Source organism: Danio rerio, chromosome 4 (assembly GCF_052040795.2).
Source record: "Danio rerio strain M-AB ecotype USA chromosome 4, GRCz13ab, whole genome shotgun sequence".
Lineage (NCBI taxonomy): Eukaryota > Metazoa > Chordata > Actinopteri > Cypriniformes > Danionidae > Danio > Danio rerio.
The window spans coordinates 70,636,786-70,664,496 of record NC_141024.2 but is presented as its reverse complement, the minus strand read 5'-3'; the positions used below and the strand labels follow the sequence as shown (position 1 = coordinate 70,664,496).

General features: G+C 39.7%; 2 protein-coding genes across 33 annotated transcripts in view; both read left to right on the top strand.

Moving 5' to 3' along the window:
* Window positions 1-437: 437 nt before the first annotated feature.
* On the top strand, window positions 438-24,116 carry si:dkey-262g12.10. 25 transcript variants are annotated; one of them, XR_015942650.1, is made up of 6 exons: window positions 438-484; window positions 998-1,140; window positions 21,162-22,261; window positions 22,430-22,783; window positions 22,952-23,179; window positions 23,280-24,116. XR_015942650.1 is itself a non-coding variant. In XM_088650707.1 (3 exons), the coding sequence occupies exons 2-3, from the start codon at window positions 1,056-1,058 to the stop codon at window positions 21,977-21,979; spliced, it is 903 nt and encodes a 300-aa protein (XP_088506833.1). In that variant the 5' UTR covers window positions 438-484; window positions 998-1,055; the 3' UTR covers window positions 21,980-24,116. The 25 variants fall into 25 exon arrangements, 1 of the variants encoding a protein (XP_088506833.1); XR_015942638.1 differs by having other exon boundaries at window positions 21,162-22,214; window positions 22,952-24,116; XR_015942649.1 differs by having other exon boundaries at window positions 21,162-22,214; window positions 22,430-23,179.
* A 1,294-nt stretch (window positions 24,117-25,410) lies between these two features.
* Window positions 25,411-27,711, top strand: part of zgc:171551 — a 34,723-nt gene continuing 32,422 nt past the window's right edge. For 2 of the 8 annotated variants that reach the window (XR_015482240.1, XM_087247617.1), the window contains exons 1-2: window positions 25,411-25,441; window positions 26,049-26,188. Coding sequence is in view for 3 of the 8 variants with exons in the window: in XM_087247617.1 (XP_087103743.1) it covers window positions 26,107-26,188 (82 nt within the window). In the remaining 5 variants the exon portion in view is untranslated. Of the gene's footprint in view, window positions 26,189-27,711 lie in introns of all 8 variants that reach the window. The other 6 variants (XR_015482239.1, XM_087247616.1, XR_015942101.1 and 3 more) reach the window with 4 other exon arrangements.

The following is a 27,711-nucleotide window of genomic DNA, read 5'->3' as shown; positions in this document are numbered from 1 at the left end:
AGTCCAAATATCTAAAAGTTGTCAAATCAAGAAGCATTTTCTAGACAAGCAAAACATATTGTCTTGTTTTAAGAAATAATATGCCAAAATGAAGTGTTTTTCCTTAAATCAAGCAAAATAATGGGGGGAAGCAAAATAATCTTATCACAAATTGAAAAATAAGATTATTTTGCTAACCCCATTGGCAGATTATGTTGCTTGATTTAGGGAAAAACTCACTTCATTTTGGCATATTATTTCTTAAAACAAGACAATATGTTTTGCTTGTCTCTAAAATGCTTCTTGATTTAAGAATTTGAAAATATTTGGACTAGAAACAAGACAAAATATCTAAGTAAGAATGTAAGTAAGAAAAGCATTTTGGCTGTGTACGAGTATTATTAAATAAGATTCAACGCGACAAGACTTTTGTTTTGGTGTGATTATGTGACGTCACTAGACGGCGTCGTACTGCTGTGTGCGGCCCGGAGCGGTCCCACAGAAGGTTTGTGCTTTGAAGAGTTTAAGGTTTAAAAACGAAACATTTGTTCAGATATAGGCGATGCTAAACTAATTATTTGACAGAAAATGTACCGCAACACCTCATCTGACGACTTTTAAAGCGCGTCTCATTTCTCTCTTTGTAGCGTGAATCTGTTGGTAAACATGAGTTCAGTCATGGGCGAGTAGACTCCGAGTCAATTGAATCAACCTTTTATGAAAATGATTCATATTTGATTCGCTCGAATCACCGCTAATGAAAGCTGTATGCTAATCAACAAAACATGTGCCGTGACACTTTTTACTGACCAACGGCGTTGTTAGAGAACAAAAGTTATGTTAAACATATGTATCGTAGTGTATTTATACATTTGTAGAGCAGGATTTAACTGCTTGTTTTCTACTCAGGTGGTTTAAGTCTCTCTCGCCACAGTGAGAAGTGAACTAGAGAGCTGATTGAGACGCAGACTGAGTGTGTGTTTCTTTTATTTCTGTTCATTGTTCTCATTTTTAACAGTGTCCAAACACAGAGGAAAACTCCTGCTGAAGCGACTGATCTTCATACTGTTATAAAGATGGCGTTTATTAAAGTGGAGAGTGAAGACCTGATCATCGAAGACACATTCACAGTCAAACATGAAGATCCAGAGGAACAAACAGGTTGGTTTTCTTTCTCAAATCATATTTTCGACCTATTTCCACACATAATTATTTAAAATCTTGATTTATGTGAAATCATTTGTGGAGCATAATAACTAAAATGTAAAACAAATTAATAAACCACTTTTTTACAATTAAAAGTCTCACATATCTACTAAAACAGTGGTTCTCAAACTGTGGTATGTGTACCACTAGTGATACGCAGGCTTTCTTATAGTGGTACGCGGAGTAATCGCTGAATAATTAAAGGGGCATGAAACCCCCCGTTTCAGCAGGGGGTTTTCAAACCTCTACTTTGGAAAAAGTCTGAAAAGTGGGCGTGTCCAGCTCTGTTTAGGGGGGAGTGTCGGAGGAAGAAAAGAGGCTTGGTGTGGGAGTGTCTATTTGGGCGTGCTGACTTTCAGAGTCAAAACACACAACCACAGCGGACAAAGTGACTGTGTTTACAAGGACATCTGTTGTCGAATTATTTGCCAAATTATTAAATGTTGGACTTTAACTGCAGTTTGGCTCTTTCATTCAGGGAATTCATTCATGTCCCTCGCGACAAACGAGATATTTGATTCGAGGAACTGCTGTAAGCGTGTATTTTCATGCAATGTTTGATCCCGCAAGGCGAATGAGAGAAAAAAAACCCTCAGCATTTCCCGGAAACTTAGATGCACACGGCAGGTAGCGTCAGAAAGCCGCGTGTGTTATTCCGGTCACAAAATCCAACACGAGGTTAGAGTTTGGTTGTGGTGCTAACTTGTTTACACTCGGTGCAATAGTTTTTTCGATCCGAATAAAATAGGAACTGAATAAACAAAGAGCACTGGTCGCTCACTTACCAAATCTGTAGAGACAGGACAATCCCCAGCAACTAGAGCCGCGTCTTTATTAAGAGGAGATTACAAGCGAATCCGGATCTCAGCGTTTGCAGATGAGAACAGCTCTCAGGTAAACAATAATCCTCCTTAGACACGTAAGTTATTGTTGTCGAGCGTCGCGTACACTGTTAATCCACACGTGACTCCAGCTGCGCTCTCACAGAGAGAAAATGAAAACAAAACTTAACTGCAGCAAACTATAAAAGCAACACTTCACGCTTGTTTTGCCAACACAACGTGGCGTCTCTGTCGTCTAAACACTGTGACAGTAATGAATATTAATGAAGTTGCACAATAGAGCGCGCTGATTGGTTTGAATCAAGCTTTACTCATGCATTAATGCATCACACTGTAAGATGTAATAAGACACACTCTGGCACAGACGTCCAGTCTGCACGCTGGAATACACGCTATTATGTCATGACCGTGACGCAGCTTCAAAAATTTTTTCAAACCGGAAGTACGAATTTGCTTAAAATAACGCAAAAACAACCAATTTACACTTTTTAGTGAAATATAGGTGTCCTAATAGTGTTTTTAGCAGTGTGGGACACATATACGACTGTCAACAGCTCAAAAAATGTGTTTTAGTGTTTCGTGACCCTTTAATGTAAAAAAAAATTAACACACTTTTAACCCTTTAATACGCACAATAACACCGATGTGATCAGTAAATTGATTTTATGAGGCGAAACCTTTTTATTTATTTTCCTTTATATATATATATATATATATATATATATATATATATATATATATATATATATATATATATATAATTGTTATGTATTCTATCGGTTGAACCCATATTTGTAACGGTTGTTGGGGCATATTATTATTATTATTATTATTATTATTATTATTTCCTTTATTTAGCCAGGAGAAGACAGTTCTGTCTCTTCTTCCAGTGAGACCTGGTCAAGATGGCAGGCAGCACATAAGGTTTCACATAAAAATCACAAAAACAATACCACAAAGTTACAAGAAGACCGTTCATAAAACATCAGATCATAAAAAAACAATTACTAGTGTTCTTTAAGATGTCGTATAAAAGATGTTTAAAAGTACTCAGAGTTGAAAGAGTGTCAAGATTGAGCCAATTTTGCAGGTCATTCCAAGCCCTGTGAGCGTAAACGGAAAAAGCACGGTTGCCAAGTTCTGACAGTACCCTTGGGACTGTTAGACGAACACACGAACCAGATCTACTGTGCTGGTTATTTAGTTGAAATGTTAGCAAATTAGAAAGATAGGATGGTAATTTACCTAAAAGGGCCCGTATTTTTATATCCCAGCGTTGACAGTTATGGTTTAATGAGACACAAAGCCTACTCTAACGCGCAGCAAGCAGAATTAATTTCTAATTTAAATATGTAAATCCAATTCATATATTTAAAACACAAGTTTAGATTTCAAAGATGCACAAATAAGTCATGTATACATGCCACATATATTTTAAAATTTATCCAAACAAAAGTTTATATATAAATATGATGACATATAGCCTATATTTATGACGTGCAAAGAATATTTCCAGGTTTTGATGAACAGGCTACTATATGTTAATATTTTACATTACATTTCTTTGTTAGGAAGTGTCTTTTTAATCAACTTTTAAAAGCACGTTTTAATTAAAACATTACTTTTTTTTTTTTTTACCTGTAAGCACAGTGCAGTGTTAATGTTCAAAATATTTATGATGTTCGTATGTTCGTGGCTCACAATAATCAATATTCATAATAATGGGAATAAATTTGCCTTGTTTTTGAACTGTCAGAGCTGTAGCTGCTTAATTAGGCCTGCTACGCTACTGTGTTTTAAAAAATTTGTAGTGTGTTTTTGTCAAAAGGTACAATACATTACAGGTATTCAAAGACAGGTATTTTCGTTTTTTTTTTTTTTTGAACCATACATTAATTTGAAACCGAGACAAATGAACAAAATAAAATTATTATAAAAAGGAAATGGATGAAATAAAAAAATATTAATAATATGATAAAATAATAAAAATGAGAATAAAATAAAAATTAATTTACAAAAAAAAAAACAGTTTGGGGGGTGGGGGGTAGGGGGTTTGGGGTTGGTAATTTATTGTTGGAGGAGTACATTAGTCTCAATATGAATTATTAGAGGGTCCCATGTTTTGAAAAATGTTTTGGTTGATCCTCTGAGAATTTTTTTTTCTGTTTTCAAAAATAGCATTACATCACTAAGCCAAAGTGACAGATTAGGTGGCATTGGTGATTTCCACTCCATAAGAATTCTTCTTCTGGCTATTAATGTTACAAAGGCAAAGGCGTTTTCTATATCTTTGGCTTCATGGATGTCCTCATTTGCTACTCCAAACAGCCATTTCTGGATTACGTTGAATTCTTAGGGTGCTTTCACACCTGTGAATCGATTCAGTTGTTCCGAAACAGAGATTACAAATGTTACATTGTTGCTCTTTGCTCTTGGAGCGGTTCGCTTTCACACTGCAAAGTTTCTAATCGGACCGAAAGAGCTAAAACAAGTCACGTGTGAGTTAACTCTCCTTACATTGGTCAGAGTGTCAGGGTTTATTTTGCAGAGTCCCGCTAACCTGTCAGGAGAGGTGGTGGTTTGGTGGTGATTGACAGGGTGCGCGCGCGAGACGTGTCTGAGGAGAGATGCGGTGGGGAGGGGTGAGAAGGGTGCGCGACGATGCCTATTTGAGGACCGGGAGGGAGACGCGAGATTACCAGGAGATCATCACTCGTTTGCGGGCATCTGGAGACTCACGAAACTTCCCGCCCTACTCATAATTCTCTCTTCATATAGCCGTAAGCCTATTACATATCCATAAAACACTGTGATATAGCCGCGCTCGGATCGTATCGCTTTCTCACTGAAATCAAACCCGCGCCAGGGTTCGTTTCAATCGAGCCGAGACCACCTCATTCAAGAGATCTCGGAGCGATTACTTTGGCGCGGAACAGAGCGCGATTGCCCTGTTCACATATGCCAAACGAACCGCGCTAACTGGGCAAACGAGACGCGTTCGGAAACAAAAGTGTAGGTGTGAAAGCACCCTTAAATTGAAGGCGTTTAAAAGCTCAAATATTAAAGACCAAAATCGTCTCAGTTTGTCACATGACCAGAACATATGGGTTAGGTCTGCCTTGCATGAGTTTGCAACGATCGCATGCTTCATCTATATTGGGGTAGATTTTAGCCGGTTTGGTTTTGCTGTAGTGAATACGGTAAAGAGTTTTCATCTGAATCAGATTAAGACGCGCACATGATAAAGTCTGGTTTATCCCAAGTTTGTTCTGAAATATTAATTCCTAGTTCTTCTATCCATTCCATTTTAATCTTCTCCAGTGTTATGTTACGGAATGTCATAATCAGGTTGTACATTTTGGAAATGAGACCTTTGGGGTGTACAGGGCACGCTACTGTACTTTAATACTGGTCATCATGGTGGTACTTGGAGAGACTATTTTTTTCTGAGGTGGTACTTGGGTGAAAAAAGTTTGAGAACCACTGCACTAAAAGAAAGAAAATATTACTTTACTGCATTAGTCCATATTATTACTGAAATTAACATAACTGAACGTATATATTTATGAACGATTCTATGAGTAAATAAATACTCAACGATGGGCTAAAAAAAGCAGGAAATAGAAAGACACTAGTAGTTCTGTGAACTGCTAAAGTATTATACACTATCCTTTCAATGCTAATATTTAGGTAATGTATATTTAATATTCACACATTTGGACTTTCTCCTTAATAAGGTAATTTAAAAAGTGTTATTTGCTAATTTTAAATAGCGAAATCATATTAGCAGCCAATGACCATTAAAGTACAACAGTGTTCACCGTCAAATAAACAGTGCTAATGTTGTTTTCAAGTCACACTTGCAGATTATTTCAGACCGAATATTCAAAGTATCGTGGTAAACAATATAGCGAGTGTGTCACAAGTTGTCTCTGAAGGAATATGCGAATATAAAACCATATTTACCTCTATTATGCTAAGGAAGGACTGAAGGGACATTCGTCCTAGGATGAGTCCTCACAGCTCCAGTACACATCTCTGCCATTTCGTCACCTTATGCCCCATTCACATGTGGCTTCAGCGTCAACGCTTGACAGAGGGCGTGTCTGAAGTTGGGGCTGACGCGATCGTCATAGCAGCGTCAGCCAATGAAATTAGTTAGCAATAGGTCTCTGTCTGAGCTGGTGTATTTGCATGAAGCCATCTGATTGGCTGACGCTTCCGTCGCTGCTTGAAAAGTTGACTAAGTCCCAACTTCTGCAGCGAGCAACGCTTCTCAAGCGGCGCCGATGGATCCACAATGCAGTTCGGCAACGCCTGACATCACCCATTCAAAGTGAATGGCAAGCATTGACGCTGAAGCCCCGTGTGAATGGGGCGTTAGAATTATAAGTTTCAATCTGACACTTTTATTTTGAGTAGTTTTTCTATTGATTAGGATGTTTTCTCTTTATTTAAATTAAACAAAGAGAAGCAGTGTTATTTTTCAACTTAGTAAACTACATATAAATTCAATGAAAAATACATCACAAATAGTCATGTCTCAGTGGTTTTTGCCATATCAGTAACTGTATTAAATTCACATTAAATTAACATTAAATAGACATATCGGCAAATAAAAACATTTCTTTCAGATAAGGCCATGGATGGTCATCAGTGCTGGCCTCATGTACTAAAACTTGCGTGGAAATCATACTAAAACATTGCGTACGCACAAAGCTGTAAATGTGCGTATGCAGAAAAAAATTCAGATGTATGAAACACTGCGTACGCCGAATCTCACGCATATTCTTTTGTACATCTGAATGAACGTGAAACTGAGCGCAACATGCACGAGCACAAAACCCCTCCCTGCCTCCTCCCCCGTATGAATATGCTAATGACTCGACTTTGGCAAAAACCCAACGAAAAAGCAACGGCAAAAGCAAGCAAGAAGAGAAACTTTGAACAGAATGTGAATTGAAGGTGCTGCTTTCGGAGGTAGACCGGAGAAAAACTGTTTTATTTGCAAGTTTGTTCTCCAGAATTGATAACAAAAGAAAAAATAGAATGGGAGAGTTTTTTTTTTATAGTGGGGAGAGTTTAGCTGATGCGGTTAACACAGTTGGGTCTGAACATCGCACTGAGTGGATTAAAAAAGAAATAGTGAGATCTATAGGTGTAAAATTTTGTAGCGTCTCAAACATCCTAAGTGGCGCAGCTCGTTAAACGCATGTCAACACGTTTTGACATGTTCAAGCATGAACTCTGTTCGAATCCAGCGGCTGATGAACTTATTCTTTATTTCCCCCGCTACATATCAGATTTTGTCTATATACTCTTTATCACGAAAAAGACAAGTAGGAATCATTAATAAGTCTGTGCATCATATTTTATTTGCACATTTATTGATTAGAAATGTTTCTGATTCACGTATGCCATTTCATCCTTAGATGGTGCTTTTATAGCAATGTGCGTGCGGTAGATCGCTCAGATTACATTGGGAAAACCGGCGACCGCTGCAAATAGCGCTTTAATGTTTGGATGGTCAACAGTATTGTACGGAAACCTTATATACTAGACATGCGGATGAACTCGTCTCATACAGCTGAGAAGACACTTTGTAGAGTGCAATTTAACGCAACTGCCTCTAGGAGTCGCCAATGGAAATAAAACAGACACGTACAAAAAATGTGAGTACGCCAGCCATAAAGCTGGCGTGGAGCTTCTCACGTTAATTTCATCGTTAGTAAATCCAAACGTTAGCGATTCTGAGCGTGAAACCTGGCGTACGCAAAGTTTTTGTGTGTACGCAGCGTTGATACATGAGGCCCCTGGGGCCTCATGTACTAAGACTTGCGTGGAAATCATACTAAAACATTGCGTAGGCACAAAGCTGTAAATGTGCGTACGCAGAAAAAAATTCAGATGTATGAAACACTGCGTACGCCAAATCCCACGCATCCCACGCATATTCTTTTGTACATCCGAATGTACATGAAACTGAGCGCAACATGCACGAGCACAAAACCCCTCCTTGCCTCCGCCCCCGTATGAATATGCTAATGACTCTACTTTGGCAAAAACCCAACAAAAAAGCAACGGCAAAAGCAAGCAAGAAGAGAAACTTTGAACAGAAAGAAATAGTGTGATTTATAGGTGTAAAATGTTGTAGTACCCTTAATAGTCTCAGTGGCGCAGCTCGTAAGACGCATGTCAACATGTTTTGACACGTTCGAGCATGAACTCGGTTCGAACCCAGCGTCTGATGAACTCTTTCTTCTTTTTTCCCCCGCTACATATCAGATTTTGCCAACTATTTATCACGAGAAAGACAAGTAGGAATCATTAATAAGTCTGTGCATCATATTTTATTTGCACATTTAGTGAATGGAAATGTTTCTGATTCACGTATGCAAATTCATCTTCAGATAGTGTCTTTATAGCAATGTGCGTGCAGTAGATCACTCAGATTACATTGGGAAAACAGGCGACCGCAGCAAATTGTGCTTTAATGTTTAGCTGGTCAACTGCATGGCATGGAAACCTTATATACCTGCTAGATGATCATGAACCCGTCTCATACAGCTGCCATTGCAAGGCTCGGACACTTTGTAGAGTGCAATTTAACACAACTGCCTCTAGGAGTCGCCAATGGAAACAAAACAGACACGCACAAAAATTGTGCGTACGCCTGCCATAAAGCTGGCGTGGAGCTGCGCACATTCCCACAATCATATCATCGTTAGTAAATCCAAACGTGAGCGATTCTGAGCGCGAAACCTGGCGTACGCAGCGTTGATACATGAGGCCCCAGGTGTTTAAGCTCATAAATAGCATACAGTACCTTCAGCACCCTGCAGATGGCGATATCGCCTCGTCCGCTAACAAATTAGCCTTGGTAGATAAAGATCGCGACTTGTCGCGCACAATCACAATGTAACGAGTAACAATGTGTCCGATCAAATGTAGTGAAGAGTACATATTCAATCAAAAATGTAATCAAGTAGAGAGTAAAAGTTGATTTCATTTTAATACTCAGTACAAGTACAAATTAGCCAAAAAAATACTTAAGTAAAGTAAGAAAGTCCATTTACTTAAGTACTTTACACCACTGGTGTTTCGTCCCATACTGATACACTTCCGGTGAATGGTTATGTGACTTTTAAATGGTTCCTTTTACAGCATCAACGTTGTAATTTATTTAAAATACAATCAGATTTTGGCATTCATTTAGTTGCTCAAGTGTAAAACAAGGCAAAAAGTCATTTACTCGAACGCGCCCGTCAGGCTAGCGCAGAAGCTCCATTGACTATACTGAGGTAAAATAAATGCTCGTATTATAAACACATGCCGGGGGAAAATGTGGTTTAATGCAGTGCTTCTTGTACAACCTGAAGATCGCTGATTTTTACAGTAAACAGACCTCAAACGTGCCGATTTTGCAGTGTCACACAGTTCACCAGAAGCGCTTAACCCAGGTTACTGGCAAATGAAAAGTCCTTTAGCATACTTCCGCATATACCCTATAGAGATCAAAGACCCTTTCGCGCGCACAGACTTTTCTGGAAAATTACATTCCTAAACATAATCCGAAATTGGGTAATGTTTCACGTTTATTCATCTGTCAAAATCCCTTCAGAGATTAAATGCTGATTCAAATAATCATATGAATAAAGTAATGAGGAAAAGGATAAATGTTGATCCTTTCTGGGATGGATTTGAAGATTTGAAGTCAGAGATCCGATCGCACAGCTCTGTGGTCAGTAGTGTTGTGACTCTCAGATGTCACTAAGCCAGATTCACTCTGTTGTCGGACTCCACTATGGCACTAACGGAGCTCTTTAATCAGATTCCTACTGTGTAAAGGTGTTTCTGAGGACCAAATTGGCAGATATATAGACTAAACTGTGCCTCCTACTTGCCATTTCAGGCTAAAACAAGGATATTCGTACTAGGGTCATTTTGTTGTGACGTATGAATGAATGGTTTACCAGAAAATGACTTGGGACAGATTTTGAGAGGAGCATTTTTCAGTACACCATTTATATGGAGCAGTTTCTTGTTCCTCCAGATCCCAACCTGCAATTGTAAATGTGATTTTAAAATGCTTGGCTTCTTGTTCTCTGTATTTTGTAAAATATTTAGCTGTATGTTGTGTTGATTCCACAAAGTTTGTAGCTCTCTGACTAGTAGGCTGTTTACAAATTGCACCTAAAACCACACGGAAAACAAAGCACTTCCAGCCAGGTCAATGTTCAAAATGGTAAAACATTTACTACCGTGTCGGTTAATACTGAATGTATTGTAAAAGGGCTTCCTTTTGCAAGAAAAAGTATGTGAACCCTTCGGGATTACTTTTGGCATAAAATGTTCAGATCTTCATCTAAAGTCACAACAATAGAAAACCAATACCACACAAATATGATGTGCGTTTATTGAACACAACATGTGAACAAGGGCGCCATGCATAGCACAATCGCCTCACAGCAAGAAGGTCGTTGAGTCTCGGCTGGGTCAGTTGGCGTTTCTGTGTGGAGTTTGCATGTTCTCCTCATGTTGGTGTGGGTTTCCTCCGGGTGCTCCGGTTTCCCCCATAGTCCAAAGACGTATGGTACAGGTGAATTGTGTTAGCTAAATTGGCCATTATCAGTGATGGGTTGCAGCTGAAAGGGCATCCGCTGTGTAAAACATATGCTGGATACGTTGGCGGGTCTAGTAAGCTGTGGCGAACCCAGATTTATAAAGGGACTGAGCCAAAAAGAAAATAAATGAATGAAGAACATGTAAACGTTTACAGTGCAGGGTGGGCAAAGGATGTGAATCTTTGAGGTTAATAACTGGTTGACCCTCCTTTAGCAGCAATAACCTCAACCAAGGGTTTCCTGTAGTTGCCAATCAGACCCGGACAATGATCTGGCGGGATTATGGACCATTCCTCTTTACAAAACTGTTTCAGTTCAGCAATATTCTTGGGTGGTCCGGTGTGCATCCCTCTCTTGAGGTCATGCCACAGCATCTCAATCAGGTTGAGGTCAGGACTTGTGTTGTATTTTCTTCTGTTTAGTGATGCACCGATTTGGAAATTTTGGCAGATATCGATAATCGATAACTTTTTATATAAGGATACCGATTAATTAAAATATAATTTTTTCAAGATTTCATGACTGCAAAATCAATAGTAAAACACATAAACGTTTTTCTTATTTTAAAACCTTCAAAAAAGTTTGTAGATCCACGTTACAGATATTAAATAGCTCATGTCAAATCATTTAAAAGAACAAACCCATTTCATTATGAATGAATTTTTTGAACAACTGACGCATGTGAAAATAAAAGACTTTCAGAGAAAGGTACAAAATAATTTATAAATATTATCAATGTTTTTTATTACAAGGAAGTGGAAGCCGTTCAGACACTATCCTTTAAAGGGCACCTAGGTTACCCCTTTTTTCAGGTTTAATATAAGTCTTTTGCGTCTCTAGAATGTGTTAATAAAGTTTCAGATCAAAATACCCATCAGATTTTTCATTATACCTTTTACAAGATGCTGTCTTATACTGATTTCCAGCAGGGGGTGGTTTTGTCGTACTGCGCCTTTAAGCTTTTTCTTTCCCACCCACTGTTTCTACATGCCTCCTCCCTCAGCTGCGTCAGACAACAGACAGACTTAAAGGAAGAAGGTCTCACGTAGCGTTTGTGAGATACTACAGTAAGAACTAACCTTTACTAATCAGTATTGTGAAGTTGCATTGATGAGTCACACACAATATCGTTACAAAGTTAACGCGCACACACACACACACACACACACACACACGCAGGCAGGCAGACAGACAAAGCGCGCTTAGCCTAGTTAAGGCTAACCTCAAGTGTGGATATCTGTTATGCTAATGTACAAAATAAACCTGATTTAACTTCCACAAACCGGGATTGAAGCGTCTTCTTTTATAATTGTTCTGACACGCGGCTGTGCTGATGAAGTAAAGCTGAAGTAAAACGCTGTAATTAATTACACACATATTCTGTTTTAAATTTAAACATGTGAAACTCACTCTTAATCACATTTGATGATGATTGCTGATCCTAGCGAACAGAACAGACCTTTTATTCCCGGTTGCTCTGCGTATGTCTGCCTGGTCTTGTTGACATGATTATACACGCGACTACAGGAACATGTTAATGCGTGCAGCTGTCAATCAATTCGGTGGGCAGGGGGAATCGCACACCTACGTAATGGTGCGATCGATTTGAAAACAGCTCCAATTGGCCGACCCTTTTTTTTTGTAGTTAAATTGATAAAAAAGGACTGGGTGTGTTCATATCACCCCAGTATGACGATCTATACACTATACCAACACACAGTACTGTCCAAACAGCTTGAAAAGTAGATTTTCTACCATAGGTGCCCTTTAAAGTAGTCCAAACAAACAAGGAGCAGAAAGGCTGGTTATCATTTAAAAAAAAAAAAGGTACAATGTTCAGTATCTACAAACTCTAGGAAGCTTACAAGATAAGAGAAGTACGAGATAAGAGTTAAGCTGTGGTCACACTGGACTTTTCTCCCCACAGACTTCCACTCATATGCACACGAATGCGTCAGACTGGAAACGCAAGCTTATGCGACAAGTTTCACAGTTCGCTGCGTTGGAAAGATATCGCACCCCTTGACTGCGTGAGACCAATCGAGGATCAAAACATGACCTCTCTGGACAGAATTTTTAAATATGGACCAATCACTCGCTTTTTAAAATATCTAATCATTTTGTTTGAACAGAATTTCGCATGCTCAATCTAGTGTGGCCGCAGCTTTATTCATGATAGTTGCAGGTATATGAGGCCATGGCACGTCTGAAGTTTTGTAAAACGTCAAGAAACTGCTCTTAAACTTTTTAATCGTATATGTTACGAATTAAATTAAAAATCCTTAATCAAAAGACGATTTAACCAAAAGGCAACAAAATAACAGGGATTAAAAATATAATCCCTGGTGCCCCCGCACTCTTTCTCCCCAAAATATATACCAAAAACACAACCACTGAGAATTAACAAGAAAGTATATGATTTATTTACAGAAATAAGGAGCAAAAACAACATCAGGAGGGGTTCAGCCAAAATAAATGACAATAAACCAAGCTAACTAAATTTGATTAAACTTCCCTTGAAAACAAATAAAATAAAATACAGAAAACTTACCTCCCTACTAACAAACACAGGAGAAAATGAAAATAACAAATAAGGCACCAAACCTCCCTGCATGCTCCAAGCCCGACAGGGAGACAGAAAGCCGGACTTCAATTGCCGGTTAAAAATTATCACAACGGCATCTCACAAAGCCACAAAGAGATACAAGCAAACACTCAATTTATCACTTTCTCCACTGAATACAAGCGGGGAAATCGAGAGAGAGCGGGGAGCCATCGAACCCATGTTCTCTGCAGGTTTATATAGCCGCCGCCAATCCAAGCGCCAATCATGATCCGTCCCAACATAATCAGCTGCACCTGCGAATACTCAGAGCCCGAGAGCCAGAGAGGGGATGGTTAGGAGGCCATGATGGAGAGGCCAGTGGGCAAATTTGGGATTTTTAATGACCACAGAGAGTCAGGACCTCGGTTTAACGTCTATTCCGAGCACTGAGCAATATCGAGTCCCCATAAGTATACTGGGGCGTTGGGACCCACACAGATCACAGGTTGGGCGCCCCCTGCTGGACTCACTAACACCACCTTGGACAGCAACCTAGCGTTCCCATGTGGTCTCCCATCCAGGTACTGACTCTGCACAGCCCTGCTTAGCTTCAGTGGGCGACCATGTGAGAGTTAGCTGCCGGCTTAAGCATTCAGATAGTTTCTTCTTTTGCTGTTATGCATTTAAACAAGGGAGAAAACTATTTACCTGGTGTCCTCTAGGAGATATTTACCGCAGCTGGTGTTCTTTAGTCATGTTTTCCCCTAGAACAGGGGTGTCCAAACTTGGTCCTGGAGGGCCGGTATCCTGCATAGCTTAGCTCTGAACGCTTCTAGTCAACCTGGAAAGAGCCTAATTAGCTGGTTCAGGAGTGTTTAATTGGGGTTGGAACTAAAGTAAGCAGGACACTGGCCCTCCAGAACTGACTATGGACACCCCTGCTCTAGAATTTTACCATATTTATCAAGCAGTGACGTTGCGCCTCTGTTGCTCTCGGTGCACCTTTTTTTAAAGGGTGCTCAATCTTGCTATTGCTTTTCTCTGTGCTGTTTTCAGGATCTGTCGTCTTGTTCAGTTGTGTCAATAGCATTTCTGTGGCTCGCTCTTTGGTGGCTTGATCAAATAAGCGATCTTTGTGCCATAGGTCCAGAATCGCTGCTTAGAAGCACAATGGCTCAGTGTTTATACCTACAGCAGAGTAGCTTTTATTGTCTTGACAGCGCTATCTGTCAGAAGGAATCATGTCTAAAGCAGTTGTCTTGTGTTGCGTTTATTTCTCCCGTCAGCTCTTCGAATGGCGCAAGCAATGCTCGAATTCTACCCTATATGTAAACTGTTCCAACGTGTCGGAGTGTCTTTTTGCAGCCCCTTTTGTTTGACAGTCCTAGCTCTGCCAGTATCTCTCCAATTGGGGAAATGGTACGGTGTAAATGTTTGAAGTGCCTGACTATCTTTCTGCCTATAGCCATACAGTCAGAAATGCTCTGCTGGCTCAGAACCCCTTATTAGGGCTATTATCTCGCATCACAACATGTACATTTTCCAGTGACCGAGCATACTCTCGAGTTTCCTTGCTATAGCAGTGCCTGTGTAAGACCTGCGGCATTTGCGCATGCAGTATACCTCTCGTCATCTCAAAGTTTGACCTATTCCACTGAGCAGTAAGGCTCAATATACACACTGGACACCTGAGCTCCATATGTCAGTAGTATTAATGTGAGCTGCCATTTCATTTTACAAAACCGGGAGCAAAACATCAAGGAAGTGAGGAATCGAGTTGAGGAAACAGCCAATTCTGCAACATTTCCAGATTACAGTTGCACCTTCCAAGAAATAAAGGACCTAAAACTTTATTGACTGAAATGGCGCAGAAAACGTTCATCTTAGGTGAATCGCGTTCATGCTGAATTGTTTCTTGCGATTTCTCAGTGCCCTAAATATGGACATTGTGTCGATTGACTTTCCAGTTTGTGTGAAATGTAGCTTCATTGCTAAACACTAGCTTCAAAATGAACAAGTCATCTGTTTCCATTTGCTCAAGGACAAGTTTGCAGAACTCTATTCTTTTCACCTTATAAGCCTCGGAAAGGGCTTGAACCAATTTCAGACGATAAAGTTTCATTACTAACCTTTTGACTCTCCAGATGGTTGGTTGCGGAATTTGCAGCTCTCTGCTAGCTTGGCGGGTCGATTTTCTCGGACATGCATGCTGAATGTGGTCAACATTTTCCGTCCGGAACTTTTCCCTTTGCCCAAACACTCTTTCTCTGTGAATTGTTAATAACAATGTTTGATACGTTATCTTTTAGGAGGATGAACACCATGCTTTGTTTCGAAATGCACGCTTGACAACTGTCATCGATACTTCTGCAGTACTCGATAACACAAAAAGCTTCTGTTGAGCAGTTGCCGTCTTTGCATTAACAACAGAAATGAAGGTTATATGGGCCAACAGCATTCCTAGTCACCAAGTGAGCAACCAATGAAACTTCAGAGCTTACTTAAATTGACGACAAAATGAGCTTAGCTCTCCTTTTATTCTTTGCAGAGTTCTCAATTTTCAAAGTTGTGGTATTCTTTTTAAATCATCCTGTAAATTTCAGGATTGGTTAAACTTCAGATGACTTAAAAGATTTGTAGATTTGAACATTGCAATTCGGGTATCCTCTTTTTTTCACGATGAAAAACTCTCACACTGCTGACATCTTCTTTGTAGTGTAGTGTAAAGCCCAAGCTTGATTTGTGCTACGTCACAAAGGCGATGTTCAACTTAGTGGCAGGCAGGAAGCTTGTTTAGCCAATGCAAATAATATGAATTTTATCTCCGTAAAGATATCAACATAACTTTATCAGACTGACAACAATTACGTAACATCATTTGTCGGATGATAACGATATGGCCGCCGATATATCATCATCCCCACTTCTGTTGAAGTCATTCTGTTGTTGGTATAATTCAGTGTCTTGGGTTGTTGTCCTGTTGCATCACCCCTCTGTTGAGCTTCAGTTGGTGGACAGATGGTCTTAGGTTTTCCTCTAAAATGTCTTGATTAAACTTTGAAATTCATTTTTCCGTCAATTAAAGCAATCCTTCTAGGTCAGTGGTCTTAAACTAAATTCCTGGAGGGCCACGTCTCTGCACAGTTAAGCTTTAACCACCTCCAAGCAAAACTCAGCAGAGCTGCGGCCCTCCAGGAATTGACCTATGGTCTAGGCCAGGGGTGTCCAAACTTGGTCCTGGAGGGCCGGTGTCCTGCAAAGTTTAGTTTGTAACGGTGGCTGGTAGTAATAATTCAGTTTAAATATAATTTGAATGAAGAAAAATAAAAATAAATTTCAAAAACCAGTTTTTGTGGGATTCGAACTCGGGCCCGTCTGCACCTCGGTCCAACACTCAACCCCTAGTCCACGTGATCACTAGGAAGTTTCAGATTTTCACGGCCCTTAATCTCACTCCCAGCGGACCTCAGACAAACAAAAAAAATTAGTTATCAATATTTTTAATTAAACTTTGGGCGCCAGACAAAATTACCTTGCCAAAAAGAAAAACATTTACTAATATCCTGATTAGCCACAGCCGGCATTCAACCACCATACACAATGCAAAAGAAAAGGATTAATAATAACAACGCAACACACTTTAAATGAAATCAACTGTTGTATTTTTAACACACAGTACAACAAATATATTTTCTAAATAATAACTAATTATTTTTATCACTGCTTAGATAAGTCAATAAAATAAAAGAAAGAAAACTTCAAACAAACAATCAATCAAACAAACAATAATAACGTGTGGCTGAGGTAACAGAAACCAGAGAGAAAGATAAATTTAAAGAAAGTTTGTGAAATTGAGTAGCAATGGGTGTGGATTGTATGGGTGTATGAATAAATGTAAATGACCTAAACAGGCCCGGCGCCAGGAAGTCAAAACTGAGGGGGCACTTTAAATCCATAGGGGGGCACTAGACCTGGTGACTGATTTTGGTCTCTTGTTTCTTTCATTTAGGCTATTTATTCAAATTTATTATTACCTTGCATTACTGCCTAAGTTACTGACCTAAGGCAGTAATATAGGCTACGTTTTAATAGTAATAATAATATGCAGTTTCGCTATTACGAATTTTATTAACGATGGTAATGCATACCGCTTATTAATGCAGACGGATCATAGCTTCAGTGCCAAACGAGTGCTTTAAATCACATGTTATTCTCCTTATATCCGTTTTATTTTAAATAACAGGCCTATGAATGTTTAAAGTTTTAGGTAAAGACGTCAAATTATCCCCACGCATGCAAGCTGACCCACGATCAGACTATTAATTTAACCGATAAATAAATATAGTGAAATCAGCTTAACCGAGTCATCCCGCTTCACGTAGCCTATATTATCCAACCAACATCAGTGTTAGGGAAAACCTAAATGTTACAATCTACTGTCATTTAAAACAATTACTTAGTTTCATTTTAATGCATTAGTGTAGCCAGAAAAATACCTAAAAAGATACCAAAATTCACATGTTATTACCGTTAAAATTGGTTAAATTTTGGCACGGATAACACGCAACTCAACATGCTATAGCCTACAACTTTTTTTTCATCATTTTAAATGTAAAAACAAAGATTTATCTTAGGCTATCATAAGTGTGCTTTTTTTCGTGATATTGTAAACCATCATAAACCATTAGGTTACTAAGCCTACCCGTCATTTTATTTATTATTTATTTTATTTATTAATAGCTTTTTTAATAACTTGTTTTCAGGTTATTTTCATTTTAGGGCTACAAGTCAAAACAAACTCAATATGTTGTATTTTAGCTCTTAAAATAGAACTACAATATATTTTATGTTGTTTAATTTTGCATGAGCAAATAGCAGTATAGCATAAATGACATTTTTAAAAGATTATCATTCAGCCTACCTGCAGCACGTGAGGTTTCTCGGTTGATCCGCGATAAATCCACTTAAGCACTATATTCCATTTATAACACTGCAAACTTGACTTAATAAACGCAAAAGGCATTTATTATGTGTTATACCTTGACAGCTGCTGCATAATGGGATGTTTCTCTACACAACTGTAAAAGTGCGCTTTTTAGCAAAATGAAAGCAAACATTCAGAGAGTTCTGCGTTGTCAATTTTAGTTTAATTGTAATAATATTAATAATAATATTAATAAATAAATAAAAAATATTATTTATAGTGTAGCCTACTGTGGGACTGTGCAGTGAACTATTTGTTTTTATTAAAACATTTTTATTAGGCTACATCTTCCCGAACTAATAAATGACTGGCAGTTGCGTCTCTGCTAAAATTAATTTAACAGCAAGTTTCTTATGTGTTTTTTCCTTTTAGAGCTCAAGAGAGTTGTGTTTAAATAATTAGTTAACCAAAGCATGTAATGAATTAAGCTGCTCCTATCATGTCACCCACTTTTCTCCCTTGTGAGTTGAGTGCGCCTCCATCGCCGTGTGCGCGTTTTAAAGACTATTTACGGGCGCACCTGACCTGACGCGAGGACCGGATCTCTGAACTATAGGACTAGCTTTAATATCACTATTTTCATAATTCAATTGCTATGTCATATATTTTAAAATATTTAAATGTGTGTTCTTAAGGTTGGAACGACGGGGGTGTTAATAATTAATGACTTTTCAGTTTGAGTGAACAATCCTTTATAAAAACTGGGGGGGCACAAAATCTTTCTGAGGGGGCAATGCCCCCCTTTGCCCCCCCGTAGCGCCGGGCCTGGACCTAAATAACTGACCCGGCAAGCAACGCTGATTCGGTACAGGTCCACCTTGGCTTTCGATCCCCGTAAGATCCTGCAGACCCCTCGCACTTAATCGCTCGTGTAGTTTTCTGGTCAGCCTGTCCACCATCACTTTCACACCACAGTATTTATCGTCACACCTCCATCTTCAAAGTCAACAGCTCTTCACCTTTGTATCTTTCTTGTTTCTCGTCTTTTCTCTCCCCACGATTTCACCACCAACACACGAAAGAAAACAGCAACTCCTACAGCAGCTCTAACAACCACAACAACAACCACCCGGAGCAACCCTCAACACCCCCTTTTATGGTCTTCTATTGTGTACCTGACCTTCCGCTTTCTCCCGACCCCGGAAGTAAGGTTTTGGAAGCTCGAGGGAGGGCAGAACAGAGCAGCGCCTCCTAGTGGCACTTTGAGAAAATGAGAGAACATTTTATTTGCCACAAGTTCCAACCCCAAACAGACACACCTGGGCTAGCTAATCAAGCTCTGACTAAGCTTTCCAGAAACATCCATGCAGGGGTGTTGAGGCAAGTTGGAGCTAAAATATGCAGGACACCAGCCCTCAAGGGCTGAGTTTGGACACCCCCGGTCTAAGCCCTGAGGCAGCGAAGCAGCTGGGAGGAGGTTTTGATGTTGGTGTGCTCTACCTTTTTTATCTACGCGTAACATTGTGTGTTGTTTCTAAACAACTCGGCTGTTTTGCAAACTTCAAATGTGCTGCAATGTTTCTTTGGTCAGCAGTGGTTTCCTCCGTGGTGTCCTAGCATGAATTACGTTCTAGTTTAATGTGCCAAAAAGTCTTTAGCTGACACTCTAGGATTCTTCTTCACTTCATCGAGCATTCTGCACTGTGGTCATTTTCACAGGACAACCATACCTTGGGAGAGTAGCAACAGTGCTGAACTTTCTCCATGTGTGAACAGTATCTTATGCTGCGTTCACAACAGACGCGGATGAAGCGCCAAGTGCGAGTAATTAAATGTTAAATCAATGCAGAGATGCGAATAGACATTCTGCGGCGCAATATGCGCAAATGACAAGTTTAACATGTGAAACACTCGAGTTGGAAAATATGAACTTCAGCAGACATTCGCGCCGCATTAACCAGTCTGGAACTTTTTCTTGTAGAGGTGTGATTATGAAATATTGCCTGTTGTTGGTTTCCTGAGGGGAAATCCCCTTGCCGACACCGGACAATACCTCATCAAACTGGGCTTGGCTCCGCTGAAAGTCTCCATCATCCAGGTATAGTTTCTGGAGGAAACTTTATGAACTCACAGAGCTGGGTTCAACTCTGAAAGGATGTAGTTGACTCAGACATGTTGCCGAAAGAATCTACACTGTTTTTCAGTCTTCCTAAAGCACATAAGCACAGCTATTCTCTCAATAAAATCCATGTTAGCCAATTAGCAATGAAACTAGAGTCACCGGGCAGACAGAAGCCCTGTCTAGATTCTAGATCCTCGCAGGTCCTTTGAGAAGTCTTTTGTGCAAGGGATGGCTCACATCAGGCAATGCTTCTTGAGAAAAGCAAAGTCAAAACTGGTGTAAAGGCAGCTTTGACTAACACATCCAATCTCATCACATTGGTTCGACTCCAGATTGGCTGACTCCTGGCTCTAATTAGCTCTTAGAAGGTCATTATCCTAGGGGTTCACACATTAAAACCTAGGTCACACTAGAGTTTGAGCTTGCGAAATTCTGCCGTATGGTGCTGCGAGAAGGGGTGGGATTAAACAAGGTGATTAGACATAAAAGCAAGCGATTGGTCAGTATTTAAAATTCCTGTAAAGAGAGATCGTGCTTTAACCTTCGATTGGTCTCACGCAGTCATGTGATGCAATTTCGCAGGTTAGAGTTCACCAAGCTTGAACTTTCCAATGCAGCAAGCTCCGAAATTTGCATTTCCAGTCTGACGCAGTCATGTGCGTATGAATGGATGTCTATGGGGAGAAAAATGCAGTGTGACCGCAGCTTAAAACCTATTGGTTTTGAATTCAAAGCTTTTAATGACCTATGGCCACCCTGTATTAAGACACTCTTGAGTTGACATGTAACTTCTCTTTCAGCATTTAAGATCTTATCTTAGATGTTGATGGGTTTTGATACTTAAATGCCTTCATGTTGCCTTTTACATGTTGCTTTGTGCCTGTAAATTTGGGTTAACTTGTTTTATATGTCTTTTTAGAGCTGATGTTGCGGAAAGAAGAGACTCCAGGACTGAATGAAACGGAGGAGAATATTCAGAATGAGGAACACCGAGATTTAATGGCCGCTGAACAATCCACTGTGGCAAAAAAGAAATCCAAATCCAATGGTAACTTTCCCTGCAGTGAGTGCGGAAAAAGTTTTACTCAAAAACACAACCTCGTAATCCACATGAGCATTCACACCGGGGAGAAGCCGTACGCCTGCCAACAGTGCGGAAAGAGGTTCAGACTGTTACACATCCTTCAACTTCACTTCAAACTTCACACTGGAGAGAGGCCTTATGCCTGCACTCAGTGTGAAATGAGGTTCATTAAAAAACAAAGACTTGACACGCACATGGCGGTCCACAGTACAGAGAAGCCGTTCGTTTGCCAGCAATGTGGAAAATGCTTTGCTCAAAAACATAACCTTAAACAACACATGAAAATTCACACCGGAGAGAAACCTTTCGCCTGCCAACTGTGCGGAAAGAGTTTCAGTCAAAAGCAGCGCCTTGCAGTCCACACGATGATTCACACTGGGGAGAGACCTTACACTTGCGCTCAATGCGGGAAGAGTTTCACACAGAGAAACAACCTCAATTACCACATGAAATTTCACACCGGGGATAAGCCTTACATTTGCACGGAGTGCGGCAAAAGCTTTACATATAAATACTACCTCAATGCTCACATGAGGACTCACACCAGAGAGAGGCCGTTTATATGTGGTCAGTGTGGAAAGAGTTACTGTCACAGAGGCAACCTCAGCCAACACTTGAAGCTCCACGTAGAAGAAACCAAAAACGTAACATGATGATTTAGTCACGATGTTAAATAGTCACCGCTATATTACTAGATACACATTCTTTATTACACAACCTTCTTTATAAGGTCGAGAAACAATAATCTTGATTTTCTGATGTTTAAACTGAGGGACGATGGTGTGAATTGTCTGATGGATGTCCACTCCCAAGTAATCTTTTCTTATGTCATGGGTTCTCAAACTCAATCCTGGGGGTTCAGCGTCCTGCAAATTTTAGCTCCAACTTGCCTCAACATACCTGCCAAGGGTGTTTCTAGAAAGCCTATTCCAGGGGTGTCCAAACTCGGTCTTGGAGGGTCGGTGTCCTGGAGAGTTTATCTTCAACTTGCCTCAACACACCTGTCAGGAAGTTTCTAGCATATCTAGTAAGAGCTTGATTAGCTGGTTCAGGTGTGTTTGGGTAGGGTTGGAGCTGAACTCTCTAGGACACCGGCCCTCCAGGACCAAGTCTGGACACCCCTGTACCTAGGCTTTCTAGAAACTTCCCTGCAGGTGTGTTGAGGCAAGTTAGAGCTAAATCTGCAGGACACAAACCCTCCAGGACTGAGTTCGGGCACCCTTGGCCTACCAAGAGCTTGATTAGCTAGCCCAGGTGTGTCTAATTAGGGTTGGAGCTAAAATCTGCAGGATACTAGACCTCCAGGACTGAGATTGGGAACCGTTGGCCTAGATTATATGATGACCTTAGTGCAGGGGTGTCCAAACTTGATCCTGGAGTGTGGTGTCCTGCATGGTTTAGCTCCAACTTGCCTTAACATACCTGCCAAGGGTGTTTCTAGAAAGCCTATTCCAGGGGTGTCCAAACTCGGTCTTGGAGGGTCGGTGTCCTGCTGAGTTTAGCTTCAACTTGCCTCAACACACCTGTCAGGAAGTTTCTAGCATATCTAGTAAGAGCTTGATTAGCTGGTTCAGGTGTGTTTGATTAGGGTTGGAGCTAAACTCTCCAGGACACCGGCCCTCCAGGACCAAGTTTGGACACTCCTGTACCTAGGCTTTCAAGAAACTTCCCTGCAGGTGTGTTGAGGCAAGTTGGAGCTAAAAACTGCAGGACACCAACCCTCCAGAACCAAGTCTGGACACCCCTGTACTAGGCGTTCTAAAAACTTCCCTGCAGGTGTGTTGAGGCAATTTGGAGCTAAAAGCTGCAGGACACCAACCCTCCAGGACCAAGTTTGGACACCCCTGTACTAGGCGTTCTAAAAACTTCCCTGCGGGTGTGTTGAGGCAAGTTAGAGCTAAAATCTGCAGGACACCAACCCTCCAGGACCAAGTCTGGACACCCCTGTACTAGGCTTTCTAGAAACATCCCTGCTGGTGTGTTGAGGCAATTTGGAGCTAAAATCTGCAGGACACAAACCCTCCAGGACTGAGTTCGGGCACCCTTGGCCTACCAAGAGCTTGATTAGCTAGCCCAGGTGTGTCTAATTAGGGTTGGAGCTAAAATTTGCAGGATACTACACCTCCAGGTCTGAGTTTGAGAACCGTTGGCCTAGATCACAGGTGTCAAACTCTTTATTTTAAACACACCTGATCAAACTAATTGAGCCCTTCAGGCTTGTTTGAAACCTACAGGTAAGTGTGTTAGAGCAGGGTTGGAACTAAACTGTGCAGGGCTTCGGCCCTCCAGGAATTGAGTTTGACACCCCTGGCCTAGATTATATGATGACCTTAGTGCAGGGGTGTTCAAACTTGATCCTGTAGTGCGGTGTCCGGCATAGTCTAGCTCCAACTACCTTCAACACACTTGCTTGTGAGTTTCTAGTATACCTAGAAAGAGCTTGATTAGCTGGTTCAGGTGTGTTTAATTAGTGTTAGGACTAAGATATGCAAGACACCGGCCCTTGAGGACCGAATTTGGACACCACTGCCTTAGTGTCATCCCTCTTCAGGGTAAAACTTTGATGATATGTGTGTCATTGATTTTTCTGTATGCCAAGTTATTTGTTTCCTCAGGAACTTCAAGAGGTCAAGGAGACCTTGAGGTATATGAAATGACATTATATAAGAGTATAATTGTAGATGTTTTGAGATTGTATGCAAAGCAGCCTATGAACTCTTTGCTAGTGTTGACGCTGGCTTCTGCCGATGAAACTGTAAAGTATTTTCAGTAAACTTTCTTTTAATTGAATCCCTGACTCCGGCTCTTCAGCTCGGGTTAAAACTATCGGTTTCCCAACAAGGATCTGTTCATTTGAAATGTATTAGAAAACATCCACATTATTTTTATTGTTTCACAAATGTTGCCCACTAAACATCACATTTGTTCATACCCGGGGGAAAAAAAACAACCCATTAAAATGATTGTGGGTAGATCTCATTAGGCACATGACAAGGTGTAATCTGCATGCCTAGTGCTTTATTTAATACATAAACAGTTTCCTGTTCTTAGCTGACAGAAGCGGCACCCGATGTGGTCTTCTGCTGCTGTAGCTCGTCCGCTTACAAGGTTGGACGTGTTGTGTGTTCAGAGATGCTCTTCTCCAGACCTCAGTTGTAACGAGTGCTTTTTTGAGTTACTGTTTCCTTTCTATCAGCTGGAACCAGTCTGGCCATTCTCCTCTGACCTCTGGCAGACTTTAATTACTCAGAGTTCAGGCAGTCTGACTTTTGCGCCCACAGATCTGCTGCTCGCTGGATATTTCCTCTTTTTTTGGACCATTCTCTGTAAACCCTAGAGATGGTTGTGTGTGAAAATCCCAGCAGATCAACAGTTTCTGAAACACTCAGCCCAACTTGTTTGGCACTAACAAGCATGCCACGTTCAAAGTCCCTTAAATCCCCATTCTTCCCCATTCTGATGCTCGGTTTAAACAGCAGCAGATCGTCCTGACCATATCTACATGCCTGAATGCATTGAGTTGCTGCCATGTGATTGGCTGGGAAGGTGTGCCTAATAAAGTGGCCGGTGAGTATATAACCCAACGTAAAATAATTGTTTGATAGTTCATTATATGAAAGAGCATTACCACTGAAATCAGTAAAGTCAAAGACAGTATTTGTTTGAACTTTTCAGTGTTTCTCTTTCCTCTTTTAGAGGATGATTGTGTGGAGTAAACTAAAACATTTAAACAAAAAAGTTAATTAACTTAGGAAGTCATTAATATAAATGTATAAATAATGTTTTAATAATGTTAAAATAATGTAGAAGTTTTTGTTATGCACTAAAGTATTTAACCATTTTTAATATTGTTTTCCATTTGCATTTATACATTTATGGTCAATTCTCTTAATATAACACACTTTTTTTAGGGCATGAACCACAGATTATCAAAGATACCAATTTCTAGTTTTCAGGTTTTATGTGAAAATAAACGTGTAAAGTAAAAATCTGCTGTCTAAATAACTGTAGTCATTCAGTGTATGTGTTTGTGAGTTTTATTACAATATTCAAGGCTTTTATTTTGGCGTAGCCGTGTGACGTCATGGGTATGCGCGCCGCGGTTCATCAAAGGGGTTTGTGCTTTAAAGGCTTGAATATCGGGACAAACGATCATTCGGCGTTGTTGTTTAATAAGCGATGCCAAATTAAATATTTGTAAGAAGTCTCGCGTGTAATATGTTATCTGACAAAGACTTCAATCATAACTAATTAGCTCAAGCGTACAGGTGAGCAGCAGAACAGGCGCGTCTCATTTCTGTATCGTGACTCTGTTTAGTAAACATGAACTCAGTCACTGGCGAGTGGAGATGAGGGAAAAGGGAGATTTACAAAACTCCGAGTCAATTAAATCGTTTAAAATGATTAATTCTGTCAAAGCTGCTGATTAAAATAGTGTTAAACAAAAACAACAGAAATGTTAAGTGACTTTTACTGACCAACTGCGGGTGTTTTCCTGGAAAACTAACACAGAACATTATAGATCACATAGTGAAAGTCTATAACTGATAGTGCGCATATGTGTTATTATAAAATTCGAGAGCTACTAGTTTATTTTAATCTACTCATGTGATTTTTTTATCTGACTCCCTCAACAGTACACTTAATAGTGAACTAGAGAGCTGATTGAGACAGATTGAGTGTGTGTTTCTTTTATTTCTGTTCGTTGTTTTCATTTTAAAGTGTCCAAACACTGAGGAAAACTCCTGCTGAAGCGACGGATCTCCACACTGTTATAAAGATGGCGTTTATTAAAGAGGAGAGTGAAGACCTGAAGATTGAAGACACATTCACAGTCAAACAGGAAGTTCCCGAACAAACTGGTAAGGTCAATTTTTGATTGAATGTCTGCTTTTACAGCAGGTCACACGGTAAATCCTGAATGCATTTAGGTCTTCGGTGAGTTTGTCTGCTTCATCAATCACGTCTATTAGGAGCTTTGATTTTATATCTAAAGGGAAATCTCAAAGTGCTCTGGAAAATTCTTTTCATTGTTGTGCTACTTGAAAATATTCATATCTCCATCAAATGTTTGACCCCGAGATGCATTGATCTTAATGTGTTTTGTAAAGGAAACACTGAGAGAAACTGGAGTTAAAGTGACAGTTCACCAAAAAAGGAAAATTCTGTTAACATGTTTTAAACCTGAAAAAAATTGTTTGCTGAACACAAAAGAAGATATTCTGAATAATGCTGAAAACCTGTAACGATTAAAGTCCATAGAGAAGAGCAGAAAAAAACAACAACAACAGCTACTCTCCACTTGTTAAGTGTGATGTCAAGCGAAGCAGCTTCCTGGTCTAGGCGCTCTATCAAACTGAATGAGGAGACTTAACAAATGGTAATAATAAACGTTTACAGAGTGCTGTAATATTTCTGAATATCACGAAGGCTATATATATATATATATATATATATATATATATATATATATATATATATATATATATATATATATAAAAATACAGTTGAAGTCTGAATTATTAGCCCCCCTTTATTTTTTTTTTATTTTTTTAAATATTTCCCAAATGATGTTCATCAGAGCAAGGAAATTTTCATAGTATGTCTGATAATATTTTTTCTTCTAGAGAAAGTCTTATTTGTTTTATTTCGGCTAGGATAAAAGCAGTTATTAATTTTTTAAACACCATTTTAAGGTCAATATTATTAGTCCCTTTAGGCTCTCTTTTTCAATAGTCTACAGAACAAACCATCGTTATACAATAACTTGCCTAATTACCCTAACCTGCCTAGTTAACCCAATTAACCTAGTTAAGCCTTTAAATGTCATTTAAGCTGTATAGTAGTGTCTTGAAGAATATCCAGTCTAATAATATTATTTACTGTCATCATGGCGAAGATAAAATAAATCAGTTATTAGAGAGTAAAACGATTATGTTTAGAAATGTTTAAAAAAAAGGCAGTTAAACAGAAATTGGGGAAGAAAATAAACAGGAGGAATAATAATTTTGACTTCAACTGTAAATAACCATGCCCAATATTCGATAGGCAGAAAATTATAAAGTTTTTATAAGTTGTTAAAATTTTGGTGTCTGCGCATCAAAATCTGCTTCGTGCGTCAAAATACGCTTTATTCGCGCGTCAAATTCACTTCATTTGCGTGATGGGCAAGGCTTCTGTCTGCCCGGTTACTGTAGCTTCGTTGCTAAATGGCTAACATGGATTTTATCGAGAGAATAGCTGGGTTACCTTTCAGAGGTGCACCCAGCTGTTCATCAACTCCTTCAGAAACTTAACCTTGGTGATGGAAGCATTTAGCGGTGCTTGCGACTAAGTCGAGCCCAGTTTAATCAACTGTTGTTCGTGTCGGCAGGAGGATTTCCCC